Source organism: Tachypleus tridentatus, chromosome 7 (assembly GCF_004210375.1).
Source record: "Tachypleus tridentatus isolate NWPU-2018 chromosome 7, ASM421037v1, whole genome shotgun sequence".
Taxonomy (NCBI): Eukaryota; Metazoa; Arthropoda; class Merostomata; order Xiphosura; family Limulidae; genus Tachypleus; species Tachypleus tridentatus.
This window is the reverse complement of record NC_134831.1, coordinates 41211842-41225686: the sequence shown is the minus strand read 5'-3', so window position 1 is coordinate 41225686 and position 13845 is coordinate 41211842. Positions and strand designations below refer to the sequence as shown.

The window sequence follows — 13845 nt, the reverse complement described above, 5'->3', positions numbered from 1 at the left end:
TTTATTGTTAATACATTTTCTATTTTGTCAAGTAAAATATTAAGTAATTTATTTAATAATATAACTGGTTGTTTGATAATTGTTTTTATTGAGTTAGAAATAAATCTGAATTTAATTGGAGATTTATGTAATTTTGGAATAGCATAAAGAAACAGCAAATCTACATAAGTATGTTTAGAAGAAAGTTTATCATAAACATAAACTTTAACAAAATTATTAATTACTGTATCTTTGGAATGGTTGACAAGTTTAAAAGTTTGTGTATAATTAATTTCTTTTGTCATGATTAATGAATAGAAATTTTTGCAAATTATACCAATATTTCATTTAACTATCAATAGGAACTATGACATTTTTTTACAGTTCTTTAGTCTTATTTTTTAGCTGATTAAATGATAAATATGTATGGTATTTTTTAAAATTTGTTGGATAATTTTATTTTTTTAAATACATATAATTTCCATTCTAAAAATCATCCAGTGGATAACCTGTAATATAATTAAATTTTAAAATATATTCATCAATATTTTTTCAAGAGATTTTAGAATATTATTTTTATTACACTTTGTTGCTATTGTGTATTTAGTTCCTTTTTTAATTATTTGTTGAAATATTTCGTATTTTATAATATCTGAGTTATCAGTAATTATATGTTTATGAAAAGTATCAAGAAATAAACTTTTCACATTCACAAGGTAAATTATTATATAAATTATATATATGGAAAGTTAGGGCAAGTCAAGAATTGTTCAAACTACAAGGACTCAAATTTGACATTTTGTGAACTTGTGGATCGTGAAAGAATAACAAAAAACTCTTTAAGAATTTTTAAGGTTTCTTTTAAAATGAAGGGATTACAGATCATTTAAAAACTTTGAACTGTAATTTAAAATTTAAAGTTGAATTTCATTGACAAACACTGATTATAAAGTATCTTAATTAAATCTTAAATGTGACTAAGTAAAGTCTTGTAACGTGTACAGAAAAGGAGTTAACAAGATAAAAAGAAATCTGATGCTATTTGAATGCTGCCTAATGAGCTATGAATTCCTGATTAGCAAACAAACATTTTAACACAGTCAAAATTCAGCTATAAGCTATACAGTCCGTAAGTTAACAAGCAACACAAGCTGAAGAAATGCTTTACTTGCAATGGTTTGAGCCTGTAAATTCTAAATGCATAAAATGAAAATACAAAATTGAGCTGTGGAAATGAGGTATTTGTTTGTTTGCATATTTAAGTTATGGCAAAGCTATTAATGCTGTCTGCCAATATCACAAATTTTTAACTGGCAACCACCAGCTTCCACATCAGTTCCTAGGCTGCTTTAATGTTGAATTTACTGTTGTTTTTTTTCACATTGTTTCATTTATAATTGGATTATTTAATGATGTGTACAGTCTTATTGTAATTTATAACTTGCATAATTTTATTCAGGCTAAATAAAGCATAAATTTACTTTTTCTACATTGTGTATTTATGTTTGCAACATCACACATCTTGCAGTGGTCCTTGGTTATGTTGGGGGGTTGCTGAGGCTCACTTTATTAAAAGAGTACACATGGTATAACTGAGGAAATGATTGTATTATCCAATACAGTATGTACATAAAAGTTTGAATTTAAAAAAAAAATAATTGTTTAGAAATTAATTTGTTTTTTTACCTGAGCAGTTTTTTTTGCAATATTATGTATTTTCAAAAATGCTAACTGCAAATGTTTCACTGACTTAGCATTCTCTTCTGCTTGTATTCATGTCACTGTTGGTTTTAAGGTGCTTAGTACTACCTGAGCACAAGGCAAATTGACAGGCTGCTCATCTTGACACTCCAGCTCTTGTTTACTTTCCCTTGGCACTTTGATGGTACTTTCAACAGTGTTTCATCATCCAAGACAGGTATACTGATCTTTCTTTCAGTGTCATTATCAATCCATTGTTTGATCATGTCCTGTCAGTTCTTGATGCCCCAAGATCTCAGTTTTTTGACACTCATTAGATGTATTTTCTAATTTATCATTCTCTTCTTAAGTCACCTTCTCTTTTGTTCTTCATGAATAACACTTACCCCAACAGTGCTGTATGGCTCCTTGTGAAATGATGTCCCATACAAGACCAACTCTTGTGTGCCACTTCCTTCAAAGTTATCCATTTTAAAATTCAGAAACTTTCTGCACACATCAAATTTAACAGTAGTTTGCAAAGAATGGACAGTTTCTTATTCAAGGGGCTGTTTCAGAGTTGTGGTATTTTTGAGGAGACAATCTTTTTATGTTTGGACACGAGGGTGTCAGTAGGTGCATGAGTCAAACAACTATCTAAAAGCAGCAGTGTCTTTGATTCCAGATGTTTCTGTTTTAAATTCTGGTGCACTGATGAAACAAAATTCATTCAATCAAGTTGGGTATAAGTTTGCTGTCATCCAGATATATTAGCTGTTTGTGTATTTTATAGGAAGTTTTTAGCTTTACAAATGTAAAACATTGTAGACCCTTACTTTTCTTGACATACAATACAAAGTGAGAACTTGTGTGTTTCCATTTTGTTAAAACAAAAGTGACTTTATTTAATTTCAATTCTATTTTATTCCTGTTGTAAAACAAGGCAGATTCATTGCATTTGTACATCTGCTTATCATAGTAACCTTCCCTCTTAATGGTAGATTGAAATTCTTTAGGAAACAGATGTTTTAATTCTCAGCTGTTATTATTTCCCAAATACCATGATATTTTTGCTGGTGCTAAAGCCACTATCTATCAGTAATTCAATGTTTATAGTCTTAGATCATAAAATATTTTTTAGCTTGCATCTTCAAAGCAGGTTCTGACACTGGTGAACCCGAGCTTCGATTGTGAGCAAACCATGTTCATGATCAGATGACCTTTGTCTCATTTTTTCAGTTATGGAGTTTTATCCAAATTGTCTAAAAGGGAGTGTAACTTTCCTTTTGTAATTCATCCAGAATATCCAACTCTCTGTTAATTAGTGCTTTTGAAATCCATCTTTTCACTCGTTTAGTAATTGTTAATTTTTCCTTGATGGTATACGACTTACTCTTATTCATATTTACTATTACCCATTAAAACATTAATATATATAGAAGACTTCTACATCTGGAAACCTTGCACAGTGATCAGATAATCTCAACACTAAGATACCACAAAATGCACCAAGTGGAAGGAAGACCCATATCGTAAGCAGTGCACTTTGCTGAACTTGCATTATGATGGAACATTTGATGGATATGTCTAGAACCTGCAATGTTCTCATTACAAAACAAACAGTTGTGAAGGGTTATTTTTTATCTATTTAGTCAGGCATTTTCTTTTAACTTTGTGATAGATCACAAAGGTATGTGCAATAATCAGTTTTTATTAAATAGTAACAAGGTCCGTAAATTGAATATTAATAATGTTATTAAGGTGAAACAAAAACTTCTACATTGCACCAGATATCATAACTATAATAATAATAATAATAAAAACATACACCATGATCAATTATGTACAAGTGGGCTGTTAGTGTAGTAAAGCCAAAGACAAAAATATTTCAGCATAAAAAATAAACAGCAAAAACCAAACCACTACTATTAAAAGTTTTAACTCTTTATCAAAAAATATTTTGTGAAATTAATATTTTTAACCCTCTTCTTGTAGAGCAGTTTCTTAATGAAGTTGTTCACAAAACGATTGTAATGGAAAACATTTTAAAGAGATCACCACATTTTAATATTTGTTACTGATCTTACTGGATAGTTTATTATATATTGCTTTCTAGTATGTTTATATAAATTTAACATTTTGGTTTTTTAATGATAAAATTTCAAACAATTTTTAAGCTGTGTCAGAGAGACTTCTAGAATGGCTCCATATTTTTCAAGTAATAAACTTTTTGTTCAAAACACACCATCTCTTGGACTCAAGAAGTCAAACCTTTTTGAATAATACAATTGACTATGCCTAAGGTCTTGTAGGTTAATTTATTCTAGGCCTTACACAGAAGGATTTAAATTTCAGGGTAGACTGGTAGAGATCCTGAAGAGTAATAAAATAAAATCTGGTGTGGCCATGCCCTGCTGCTTGGTATTGCCAGCACACACACACACACACACACACAAAACTTATAAGGGAAAAAACAAAATATTCTAAATTAATTTACCTAAACCTGATTAAAAGCATTGAAGTGTCATGGCTATTGAGGATTTTTTATTATTATTATAGCATTATTATTTTGGATCTTTATACTGCATGACTTACACACTATTAATAAGTAAACTTTTGTATTTAGCTTTCTTACTTGAGCCCATCATGGCTAGATGGTTAGGGCTTTCAGCTTGAAATGTGAGGGTCACATTCCACCAAACATGCTGACTCTTTTAGCCATGGAGGTGTTATAATGTGCTGGTCAATTTCACTGTTGGTAAGAGAGTAGCCAAAGAGTTGGCAGTGGGTGGTGGTGATTAGCTGTATTCCCTTTAGTCTTGCAGTGCTAAACTAGGGGCAGATAGCACTCATAAAGCTTTGTGTGAAATTAAAAAAACAAGAAAACTTTATCACTTGGTACAATTGCTAAGTAATGAGATTAACACCCAAAGAAGTAGTTTAACATGCAGGAGTTATTACACTTTGTATGTCCTTGTTTTGGCATGTTATGAATGTTAAAGGGGGGGTATTATTTTATTTGTTTCAGAATTATCTCACATAACTGGTTACTTTCTTTGAAAGTGCACATGGTTATCGGTACTCATATAAGAGTTCTTTTGCAACATTTTTGAAACTTAAAACAAGTGATATAACACCTTGAAGTTAGATGTGCACAGAAATTTTTTACACTTGGGGTTGTTTTGGGATAGTGTTAGTAAGATATTTGTATGTGGAACTTTGGAGAATTCAAGTTATTTCTTGGGGATAAGGGAATGGTTTTAGATGCTAACTGTAGAAACCCTTCAAAAACTTTTTTTTTTGTTAACACAACTGAAGAGCTTGGAAGTTTAATAAAGAGTTCCTATATGCTACTGTAAAAATAAAGAAAACATTGTACAAACATTAATTCAGTATAGGTTTGAAGTTATTCATTTGAATTTTGTAGTTTGCATTAAAATATAACATATACAATGCTGTATGAAACCATTAAATGTTGTAAAGGGAAGGATTTGGCCTAGTACATATAAATTAGGATTTCAAAGTCCATAGATAAAGTGTCATTGTAATTGCCTTAATATGGCTTTTTTGACATAAATATGCATCTAATACACAAGGGAAGCATACTCATAGAAGGTAAAAAAAATTTAATCTCCATCAACTTTTTTAAACTGATAATATATATGTTGAAATCGTGTTCTGTTCATGTGATTATTCAACTTTCATTGGATCAATTCAATATATAACACTAGGAAATATTGTACTACTTCATTATCTCATCCTCTGTTAAAATAGTCAGTCTAGAACAAAATAATCTAATGGAGTACCAGTTAGATGGGGTTTTGAATCACTTTTTTGTGAAATATAATTATTATTTACTAAAATGCTGTGGAAAAGTTATGAGTCAGGAAATTATTAATATTTTAAGTGGTGCAAATAAAATGTTAAAGTACACATTGGAACTTAGAAGTGTAAACTAAATTTTTAATGTTGCTTACATTTTTCCTAGTGTAACTCATGCTCTTTCCTTACACACTGTACCTGTGCTTAGCAAAATTATGTACATCAGATGCTTGGTTTCTGGCTTTGCATGTTGTAGCAATCTACTAAATGCAATTGGAAATTACATTTATGTTGGGCCAGGTTGGGTTTTGCAGTGTGAAATATTTTAGTTTTATTTTGAAGTTATATGGAGAAAAAAATATTTTTTTTCTTTACATTTAACAAGTGCCACACTAATTTTAATATCCCTTTGTACCGTGAAGCTGCACCTAAGTTTTCATGTGGTTGACCACCTGAATGTAGTTGCTAGTTCTGTTCATTGCCATGTGGTTGAACAGCTTTTTGTAGTTGTGTTTATGTAAAACTGTAAACTCTAGTCTGTTACTTTCTGTTTTGATACTTTTAAAAGCTTGTGGATTATAAGATTTTTATCATATTACATTTCATGCTATCTGTATTGTAACAGTTTTAAAACACTTAAATTTAATCTTTGGTCCAAAACTGCTATATTTGTTTTTGTATTTGTTGTTAGAGGTCTAATAACCAACAATTTGGTGTATAAGTAACATGGGGGTGGGAGTTTACATAATTGATGGATGCTGTTGCTGGTTGTAGTTTCAAATGCTTGTACCAAGAGAGGGCTGTACTTACTTTTGTGGTAATTATTTGATTACTTTTGACCAAAAGTTTTTATGAGGTGTAAGGTAATTGAACAAATATTGTGTTTTTGGGAAGAAATTTTTTTTTTTTTTTAAACAGATGAAGAATACTTGAAATTTTATCAACAGTACTTACATCCAGAGAAAAAGTTAACATTTTTCAGACATGAGAATTGCCTAAGTTTTACAGTTAATATGTTATATATATTTTGGAAATGTTTAAAATAGGTACTCCAAGTAAAAATTGGTATTGTTGGTGAAATGTTGTGCATTTGTGAGTTGAAAACATTCTGGATTTTCATATTTGTTTGTGTAAATTTTTACGTCATTTCTGTATGCCAGTGTATTTAGTGTAATGTATGAAGAAAAAAAATTCAAAATTTTCTACACAGCTTAAAGATTTACCTGTGAGCAATACTTTTTAATATTTTTTAGTTTTTCTGCTTCTTCTAAACAATAACTGATTTTGTTAATAACCTGCCACACTTTAAAATGTACATTTTTCTTGATTTTTAATTGTTTTCTTTGCCATTCTGTTGCTACTTTATGATGTTACATCAAGTCATAACTACATGATTAAGGTGAATAAATTTTAATTAATCAAAAATAATAATAGTCATAAGTCAATAATTTGATTACTTGGTCAGTTAATATAATGTGATGTTAAATCACTTTTTTTCCATCTAAAAATTTGAATGTTGTTTATTGTATTAGTGTAACAGATGATTGAGCGTATTAAATATTGAGTCTGTAGATGCAATATATACAGTATTTTTAAATACTTGTGTCTAAACTGTCTTATGAAGAGACACTTGGGGAATGAATAGTCTGTAAATAAAACACTATTTCATTGATGAAAATAACATAGGTTAATAAATTTTTTATTTTCAATCTGGAATATCACTTATCTTTGAAACTATTTTTGGTAAATTAATCATTTGGTTTGTATTTATGCATTATAAAAGGTCATGAATTGGGTATTCAATTTTATTTTATTCATACTCATAGTCATTAGTTAAACCAATTTTATCCAGAAAGTAAATTTGAAGTGGATGTACTTTGTGATTATTTCAACCAGAAGTGATATTGAAGCTTCTTAAGGTCCAAATTGATTTAGATTTAACAATAATAGGTATCACTTTATTTGGAGTGCTTGAAGACAGGAAAGTTTGTGTATGTGTGGAGAATGTTTGTGTCTTAAAGGAATATTTTGGGAGTTAGAAAAGAAGAAAAAAGTTTTAACAAAGTATAAAGAGGTTCAAATTAGGTATATAAACTATGAGTATGTACTGTATCGTCAGTCACACCATTCCATAAGCTATTAATGAAAGTTAATTTGGAAAACAAGTTATAGTCTAGACTATTACAAATTGTTTTACTTTCATATGATACTTAATTGGCATTTTCAAGGAATTAATTAACTACCCATTCATGATGTCACATTGATTTCTTTGTTACATCTAAATGTTTTGTAGAGTACATTCTAAAGTGTTTTAAATTTTGATAAAAGGTTTAATCCATTATTTTTTGTATAGGTATTTGAAAAAAACAAACTTGATAGACCATTAAACATTTATTAGTAACCTTTTTAAGTTACAAAAAAAAGTTATTTTTAAAATGTTTGTTTCTATAGCTTTTGTTGCGTGGGTGACTGGTATTATTGTGTACATGTTTATTATAAGAGATCTCATAACCAACAAAGTCTTATGCAGTCAAGCAATTTGGTGGATATATAACATGGGGAGGAAATTTACATAACCGATGGACTCTTGCTAGTTGTAGTTTTAAATGCTCGTAAATAAAATGTGGTTATGATTTTGTGTGATGTAGCAATAAATATATTATTCACAACATTTATAAGTGAATAACATCTGTTTTAGAGATGTTGAAGTAAGATGGAGTGGTAAAAAGTCTAAATTTTAAAAAAGTATTTGATACTTAGTTACATAGCATTTCTTACATTTGTAAAACTTATAATGTGTTACTAGCTGCATTAAGTGAACATATATTAATCATTAATTTGTTTGCATTAAATTACAATCATTATGGAAATCTTTGCAGTTTTTTTCTAAACTGCAAGAACAAATGAAAATGTAGTAACATTTATGATTTATATTTTTAGATTTAGTGGTCTTAAAGGGCCATGATCCAGGCTGGTGGGGAGCCCAATAGTGGACACCTGGAGCATCAAACGTCACAGAATACTGAGCAACAAACACCAATTAGGAATACTCTTTTACAAGTTTCTCAGTCAGAAACCAGGGAGATAACTCCATCAGAACAACAGATAGTCCAAACCAATGTCACTTCAGCATCTTCTATCCAGTTGCAGCCCCAGGGACAGAGGATAGCCTTAGCTCAGCCAGTGGCAGGTACAGTGAATGTCCTTGCAGCCCCTGGTACTACAGGTGTTACACCTGCTGCCACTGCTACTTATCAACATTACCTCATACCTGGCGTGTCACTGGGGAGTCAAATTCAAAATATAGCTATACCAGCTCAAGTAGCAGGTACCATTTAATTGTTTTAAACTTGTAAGCAGGAGTTTGTATATTTAATATCATGGTACAAGGCTACATGTTTTGATGTAAGCTTTTGGATATATAAATTACTCCTTATTACAAAATTAGTATATTGTAATACATTGTTTTGCTAATGGAATGACATAAGCAGAATTTTTATAGGTCCTAGAAATTCTTGAAAGGGATGAAAAATAACTTAACAGTATTGGTACTGGAAGTTGCAAATAAACAGTTGTTTTTAAGTTATGGTAGTGGAAAAGTCCCAAAATTTCAGTTTGATTTAAAAACGAAAATCCAGAGAAAAAAATTATTTAAACAGAATATTTATTTATATTTCATTGAATGTTGTGAATCTTGTACGTCACAATTACCAAGACTTGCCATTTCTAATGTTATGCATGCTCGATGAATAAAATTGTGAAGAAAGTGCAATTGTAATTCACATGGCATAATTCGAGTCTTAAGATTTTCTTTTGTAAAGTATGTACTAGGGATGTCCTTTGCAGAAGGAGAGGCTGGTTCAGCTATGGTTTTTTAAACATAATTTGCTTCTGGGTGTATACACATGCACCACTTGTGCTCTAATGTTTTTATACCCTTCTAAAATAACTCTTGGTTCTCAGTCCATGAATGGATGGTATGTATGAGATCATTGCCACTCTGAAATCTTTGACATTTCAGAAAGATTATGAGGCTTGGGAAGAGAAAAAATGTCACTTGGATCTACATTTGGTGAGATAGAGTAATTTAAAGCCAGTATCATGGATGTTTTTCAGAGCAGCACATGATTTGTAAGGTTGGGCATTGTCTTGACAAAAGAGCACATCTTTTTTTGGGCAATTCTTTTTTTTTTTTATGTAAATTGGTGATTAAAATTGCCTAGTAATCACATGTAACGATTTAATCCATTTCAAAATAATCGGCTGATAAAATGCCTTGGTATCCCATAGAATTGGTGCAGTAATGCTTTAGTTATAGATTTGTGACTTGAACTTCTTTAGGGTGGGTAAACATTGCAAACTTTGCAATTTTGTCTCTGGGTCAAGGTGGCAAACCTACATTTCATCCATAATTGCAAATCTATTGAAGTGTTTGGAGTAGGCATTGGCTTTTGAAAATTTGGATTCATTTCTGCTCATGTGACATTTTTTGGAATCTATCTAGCACTAATCTTACTCATGCCCAAAATTGACAGTTAATGCTTTTTACAGCACTTGCACTTTCTCTGCTAATTTCCTAATGGTAATTCTTCTATCGTATATAACCAAACCATTAATTTTATCTGTTGTGATTATTGTCCAGTCTGACTTTTTTTTTTGTGATTATTTACTATATTTAAACTCAGCATACCACTTTATTGCTGTTGAATATGTTGAAACACCCTCTCCTAATGCTGCTTTCATGTCTTGGTAAATTTCTCAGTTATCTGTTGTACAAAATATTTGATCACAGCAAAAATAAACTTTTTAAGCAATAAGTTAAGTGTTGTTTTCCTATAAAAATGTTCAAACTTTATGTATCAGAAAAAAGACACATTTCAGTTGTTTTTTGTTGGTTGAGCAATGAACATTTCAGACAACCTTATATATATATATATACATATTCTTAAATCTTGCAGTTTGATGTCATTTAAGATTTTTACTAGCCTTATAAAAATAGTTTTTAAGAATAGGAAAAGTATCAGCTCTTCAAGGAGATTACTATTCTTTGTTGTGATTTACCCAATGTACATCACTGATTGAATCACTGTTGAGGACGTAATCTTTTCTTCACATTTGCTACTGAAGTAAATGAAATTGAGTGGATCAAATTACATATAAATTATTAAAGTTTCGAGACATAGTTGGACCAGAATGTGGTTTTTCTTTTGAGTACACTGCACCATTACTTGTATGAACTTATCAGATATATTAATTTTATTTTATTATTTGAATTAGAGATCTGTCAAATCTGTTTTGAATATAGTAATTTGTAAATAATGGTTATTAAACAAAAATTAGTCAATATGATTATTTTAACTCAAGGTGTAGCTATTGAGACTTAAACTATCACATTAATTTCATTCAAATACCAAATTAATAGTAATTATTTTTAAGTAAGGAAGCTTGGATTTCATTTTAGGGATTTTTTATGCTTAAGTTTTATCATCTGAAAATTTTTTCTCTTGTGAAAGTGGTCTCAATTAGGTCTGTATGAACTCCCTATGAAACTTTGAGATTGTGATTTTCTGTTGTAGAACTGTTTATGTAATGATTGATCTGTATGGTCTGTAAGAAATATTTTGAAGCTTTCAACAATCAAAGATATTACAAACCACTGCCCCACTGTTTCTTTTTGAAATTTCATGCAACTGTACTGGATAACATAAAATTTCTCCCTTGAAAACTCCGAAAATCTCCGAGATCAATGTTCTAGATCTTGAGGATTTTCAGCTTTAATGTCTGTGAAATTTGATACAGAAGTGATCATTCTTTACAAAGTTATTTACCCCAAACTGCAGAAATGCCTTATCTCACATTATAAAACAGTGTTTCAAAGTGATCCAGAATCTGGACCAAATTTGGTGAGAACTGTCCCATACTGATTTCCAATCTTGTGTAAAATTTTTGTGTATTAGTTTTCAAAATATGTTTGTGGAAATGCAGACACATGATTGCAGCACCCTAACTGGGAGAGTGTAAAAAATGTGTGGAAGAAAGTTGTGCTGTTTTTATTTTTTGCTTTCATTGGCAGTTTTTTCTTTGCTTTTAAGCTACAACTAAGGAGCACTTCTTTTTGAACAAGATAATTAAGAATTTTTATTTTTTCCAGTGTCTTTACAACAAGGATCAGTTAGAACAACTAGAACTGCACAAACAGAAGCAAGTGTTTCATCAACATCTTATACTATTAGTTCACCGCAGGGCTTAGCACGAATTCTTGCTGCAGCCAGTCAGAGTTACAATGTTAGAACCGGGAACCGTCCTGTCACATCTTCCGATATTGGGCTAACAGGTCATTCTCAGTTGCAGGCTCAGTCCACTGTGCCAGTCACTGCAGTGAGTGTACAGAATGTCCAGTTACAAAAACTAGGAACAGCAGGCTCCACTGTCCTTACTCTTCCTGTTGCTACAGTGAGCATGCCTCAGAGGACAGTAGTAGGAACAGGGAAACAAGATGGTGTTGCTGTGTGCTTAACAACATCTGGAACAGGAGCAACAGTTTTAGGACAGCAGCAGCAACAAGCCATTCTTCTGAATCCCACTGGTGCTTTACATGTACAGAGAAGCAACGTCAACAGAGTTCATTCCTATAGCTTAGCAAGTGCTAACACTGTTACGGGCCCTCTAGCTGTTCAGAGTGGCAGCACTGTTCTGCAGGTTGGAACACCTAATCAGAGCTATCTAGCATCTTCAGTATCTAATCTGATTCCACAGTCTAAGGTTGTACCTTCCCTGTCATGCCAAGTTGCACAGGGGCAGACTCCAAACAAACGAAATGCTAATAGTTCCCATAGTACTTCTGTAAATACATGTATGTCAAGTGTCAGTAATAATACAATGCCTACTGTAAATAGTGTGACTTCTAATAATGCCATTGGTGTAGGAGGGCCTCCCTCCAAAACTTATTCAGTAAGTCCTGTAACAAATAGAAATTTAAGTCCACATTCAAGTCCGAAACCTAAAAGACTTAAATTGGAACTAAAACCGCCTCCAAATGAAGAAATTGCAAGAATGCGTAATAAAATATTAGCACATAAAATTCAGCAGTTGAAGAGAAATAAAGAGAAGTATACTGAACATTTGACTGAATTTTTTTTTCTTCAAAATGGTGGAAATATGATGGACTACTTTTTGTGGAAAAAACGCGCAACTCCCCAGTTAATGGCTTATTTAAAAGCTCACGCTTTAGACAGTGATGAAGAAGAACAAAAAGTCCAAGCAGAAATTAGAAGCATAGTCCCTGGCTCTTTCACTTCTACGCCTGCATTTATTCGCACTGGTTTAGGTAAGTCTTTAATTCTAAGACATGACAAGTTTGAAAAGTGTTAACATGAGTCACTATGTGCAAGTTTTTTTTGTTTGTATAATTTTTAGTATAGGTCTGTTAAAATATAGGATTATTTCTATACATCCTGTGTTTGGTATTAATAATAATTGCTGTTTGACATAAGTGGTCCAGAACTTGGCAGTATTACACTCCTCGACTCTAAATGACATGTTCAGTATCTTTACAATGATATTACATTGTATTATTCAAAGCTGAGTGTACTTGGAAATTTTATACATCTCTCAAGTTACTGTGTCATAATGTTTTCAAATAAACTTTGTGGGAAAAATAAAATAAAATAGCTAACATTAGAGGACAGTGTAAACCCACCTCTGTAGATTTGGGTGAACCTTTTTGAAAAGACTGAGCATCTGAAGGCTTGTAACAAAAACTCAGCACTGTGCTGCTGTATTTTAAAAACAGATTTTAAAAACAGATTTTATACTGTTTATGTGACAGTTACTTCAAGTATAAAATACAGGTAACAAAATTGCCTATTATTTGAATTTTTTATATATTATCTGTAATGTGTAAGAAAAAAAAAACATTTGTAGTTTGATTTCCGGATTTGGGAAAGTTCTTTGAATGTGGGAAAAAAAATGTATATAACCTGTTACTGCAATTGCAATATATATGTAATCATATTGAATTTGATAAATGTGGTTTACATATCACTTGTTTGATTCCATGCATAAATGTTAAAGTAGGTTTATTCATTATGAGTTATGTTACCAAAACTTTTCACTAGTATTTAGTCCTTTTCAGGTTATTCACACATAGAAATGAATTTTTTGATACAAATGTTATGATTGCTTAAAGTGATAACACTGAAATAGCAATAAAACATTTCTTGAATATTACACATTTTTTCACTCTATAAGTTATAAAACTCCATATAAAATATGAAGAAATTGCAACACTACTCTCGTTCATGAGGACCAAGTTTAATTTTTGTTTGCTTTCTGCAAGTCTTGTCAAGATTAGTTGTCATATTT

At 31.0% G+C, this 13845-nt stretch overlaps 1 protein-coding gene across 7 annotated transcripts in view; it reads left to right on the top strand.

Moving 5' to 3' along the window:
- Positions 1-13845, top strand: part of dom (domino helicase) — a 103558-nt gene that overhangs the window by 7558 nt on the left and 82155 nt on the right. For 4 of the 7 annotated variants that reach the window (XM_076511268.1, XM_076511264.1, XM_076511267.1 and 1 more), the window contains exons 2-3: positions 8422-8809; positions 11633-12808. In XM_076511268.1, coding sequence (XP_076367383.1) covers positions 8443-8809; positions 11633-12808 — 1543 coding nt within the window. In that variant the 5' untranslated portion in view covers positions 8422-8442. The remainder of the gene's footprint in view (positions 1-8421; positions 8810-11632; positions 12809-13845) is intronic. The other 3 variants (XM_076511269.1, XM_076511266.1, XM_076511265.1) reach the window with 1 other exon arrangement.